The sequence below is a fragment of the Trichechus manatus genome, unplaced genomic scaffold (assembly GCF_000243295.1).
Source record: "Trichechus manatus latirostris isolate Lorelei unplaced genomic scaffold, TriManLat1.0 scaffold00057, whole genome shotgun sequence".
Lineage (NCBI taxonomy): Eukaryota > Metazoa > Chordata > Mammalia > Sirenia > Trichechidae > Trichechus > Trichechus manatus.
Genome location: NW_004443993.1, coordinates 9267089 through 9269983, shown reverse-complemented (window position 1 = coordinate 9269983; position 2895 = coordinate 9267089). Strand labels below are relative to the sequence as shown.

The window sequence follows — 2895 nt, the reverse complement described above, 5'->3', positions numbered from 1 at the left end:
TTTTTTTCTTTTTTTTTTTTGCCGTGAACCACTGAGTTAGCCCTGACTGCAAGCCAGCCTCGGTGTTCCCTCCACCCCACCCCACCCCACCCCACCCGCCTCCTACCGTGGTGAGGGGTGCCAGGTACAATTTGCCACCGATGTCCAGCTGGAGGGAAAAAAAAGCACAATGAAGCCCAACCCTCCTACCCGAGATCTGAGGCCTCTCGCACCTCCTCTCTTCCGCTGATCTGGGTCATGCCGTGTCTGGCCCCACCCGGCCTGGCTCTCTTTAGCTTCAGGAGCTCTGCACATGCCAAGCCCTCTACAAGGAATGATTTCTCCCACTTCTACTCTATTGGAGAGCTCCTACTCAATCGTCAAAGCCCCAGTCCCAATGCTCCCTCTTCCCCACTGCTCTCCCTGTCCCAGCCCTGGCCTCTGGGATTGGGCATGTGTGGCCAGCTCTTTCCAGCCCCCAGGCTGGGGCTTCTTGAGGGCTGGGCCCAGCTCGGAGCACAGAAAGGGAGTCTCAGCAGGAACACATACACGCTTCTTCTCACAGGGCCGCAGCCTGACTATGTCCTCGTCCGTCAGGGGGCCGCAGGTCTGCACAGGGCTGCTGGGAAGGGCAGTGGCGTCTGGCCCTGGAAGGGCCTGCTGGGTGTCACCATCGCCCTGCCCTGGAGCACCCTCAGCCACGGCGGCCTCAGGGGTGGCAGCAGCAGCAGCAGCGGGGACGGGGCCCGGTGGTTGGCCCTGGCTTAGCTGGCGCAGGGCCCGCTCGGCCCGCTCGAAGCGGACTTTGCGCTTACGCAGCTGCTGCTGCAGGGCCTTGTCCAGGCTGTTGCGGATGGGTGGGATGTGGGCCCCTCGGGCTGCCAGCTCCTCCCGCACCAGGTTCTGGCCCTCAGGCCCCAGGTGGGCCCCGGCGAAGCGGCAGGTCACGCCATAGGGGCATCTGCCAAAGGTCTCAAACAGCACGCAGCAGGGGCCCAGGTCAGCGGGCTTGGTCTCCAGGTACCGGCCCACGTCATGCAGGAAGCGGCAGCGGTCACCAAAGAAACACCTGGCTTCTGACCCCTGTGGGAAAATGGGGGTGTGTGTCTGAGGGAGAACAGGGAGGGGCTGGGGCAGGGGGACAGCCTGAGTCTGAACCCTGCCACCTTCCTGGCTGTGTGTCCCTGGGCAAGTCAGTAACCTCCCTGTGCCTCAGCTTCTTCATCTGTAAGATGGGAATAACAATACCTATGTCATGACATCACCAGGACTGAATGGGGGACAGAGAGGCACATGCTGAAGGCCTCCAACTTTCTAGCACTATTACCCCAGTGTAGACCCCCATGTGGCCACACGCACCTGGACCAGGGAGGGGCAGAGCTTGTTCTCGTCATAGTGGGTGGGCTTCAGGTGGGGCCGGCTCTTGTTCTGGCCTCGGGCCCTCCTCTGAGCCGGACGCTGCTCCCGGAGCTCAGCTGCCTCCTCTGTCTGTCCAGCCTCCGTCTGTCCAGCCCCCGTCTGCTCAGCCCCCGTCTGCCCATCTTCCATCTGCCCATCCTCCAGCCGGACCCGCTTGGCCTCAGGCTCTGCCAGGTCATGGCCATCAGGTTCTACAGCCTCAGTTTCCCGGGGGACCTTCTCCCGCCCTCTGGCTTCCAGGAATTCGTGGAACTGCTCCTTGGTGGTGAGGTACCTGCGAGCGAAGACGGCAGGGAAAGGAGGGTTTGTCCAGGGAGTCCGTCTTCTGAGCCCAGACTCAATGAACACTGAGGAAGGGAGAATGAGAACCCTCGCCCCTACACAAATGCTCGCGCTGACGGTGAGTTTCACCACTTAGAACGAGCCAGCTCCAGCCTGGGAGCACCTCGAGGCCATAGGAGAACCTGTTTTATCCCTGAGTCATCAATGACCAGAGTTTGTTGAGCTAAACTACAGATATCAGTGATGACCACCCTTGGCCACGTTAAACCCAGGAAAAACTACAAGCCCCAGCATGCTTTGCAACGCGGGCCACAGCCGCCACATTTCCCATCACACCCTTTAGCTCCTCCTTCAAACACTGCAAGCCCCAGCATGCACTGCGGCTTTCCCCTCAAACCCCGCCTATCCGGCATGTCCTGAAGCGTCCTTCGCGCATGTGACAGCCCACAACGTGCGCTACATCAGGTCCCACGGCTGACCCTCCGAGACGAAGGAACTGCCCGAACTGAAGAGCCTGCGAGCTTCCCGCCCCGCTGCCCCATCTCCCGGCATGCACCACTTGCGCCACCCTACGGGTGCCGGGAAGGACCGAAGGTTCACCCGGCTCCGGCGACTTACTGAGGTTTAATGGGGGCTACTCCCCGATCTGGCGTTCTGGTTGCTGAATCGCCACTGCCGTCTGCTGCGGCCTCCTCTGCCGCCCCCTCTGCCATCGGCCCCCCTCACGCTTGCTCCAGAAAGTGGCAGGAAAGTCTTCCGAGTCGCGCGCTTCTCTGCCTGGTCGTGCTGGACAAACACGCATGCATCGGTCGCTCCATAGACGTCATTGTGCAAGCGTCGATGAGACGGGGCAGGGCCTGTCTGGGGGCGGGGCCTCGAGTCCCAAATCCTTCGGAGCCGTTTAAAACGGGCTGAAGTGGTCAGTTATCCGCAAAAGTATCGCAAACTGGCGGTCGGTGCAGTTCACTCAGAGAAGTGTTGTTTTCCTGCTGGCATTTTTGAGAAATTAAATTCGACTGTTCTTAAGCTCACTTTCATTCAACAAATAGTTTGTTTAGCTGTCCTAGATGTTGGGGATACAGCTGAGTGCAACACAGACAAAAATCCCTGCGCTCAAGGAGCTCACATAGGCAAGAGGCAGACAGACAATAAACATAATACATAAGTGCATTGTACTGATGTTAAATGGTAATGAAGCAGGAAAAGAGGCTTGCG

General features: G+C 59.5%; 1 protein-coding gene across 2 annotated transcripts in view; it reads right to left on the bottom strand.

Annotated features, from left to right (window-relative positions):
• DUS3L (dihydrouridine synthase 3 like) overlaps nt 1-2492 on the bottom strand; it is a 5956-nt gene extending 3464 nt beyond the window's left edge. Inside the window, exons 1-4 of one of the 2 annotated variants that reach the window (XM_004378424.2) lie at nt 2299-2492; nt 1339-1672; nt 529-1062; nt 107-148 (exon numbers count right to left, since the gene is read on the bottom strand). In XM_004378424.2, the coding sequence (XP_004378481.1) occupies nt 107-148; nt 529-1062; nt 1339-1672; nt 2299-2393 (1005 nt within the window). In that variant the 5' untranslated portion in view covers nt 2394-2492. The remainder of the gene's footprint in view (nt 1-106; nt 149-528; nt 1063-1338; nt 1673-2298) is intronic. The other variant, XM_023733115.1, reaches the window with a different exon arrangement.
• Nucleotides 2493-2895: the final 403 nt, after the last annotated feature.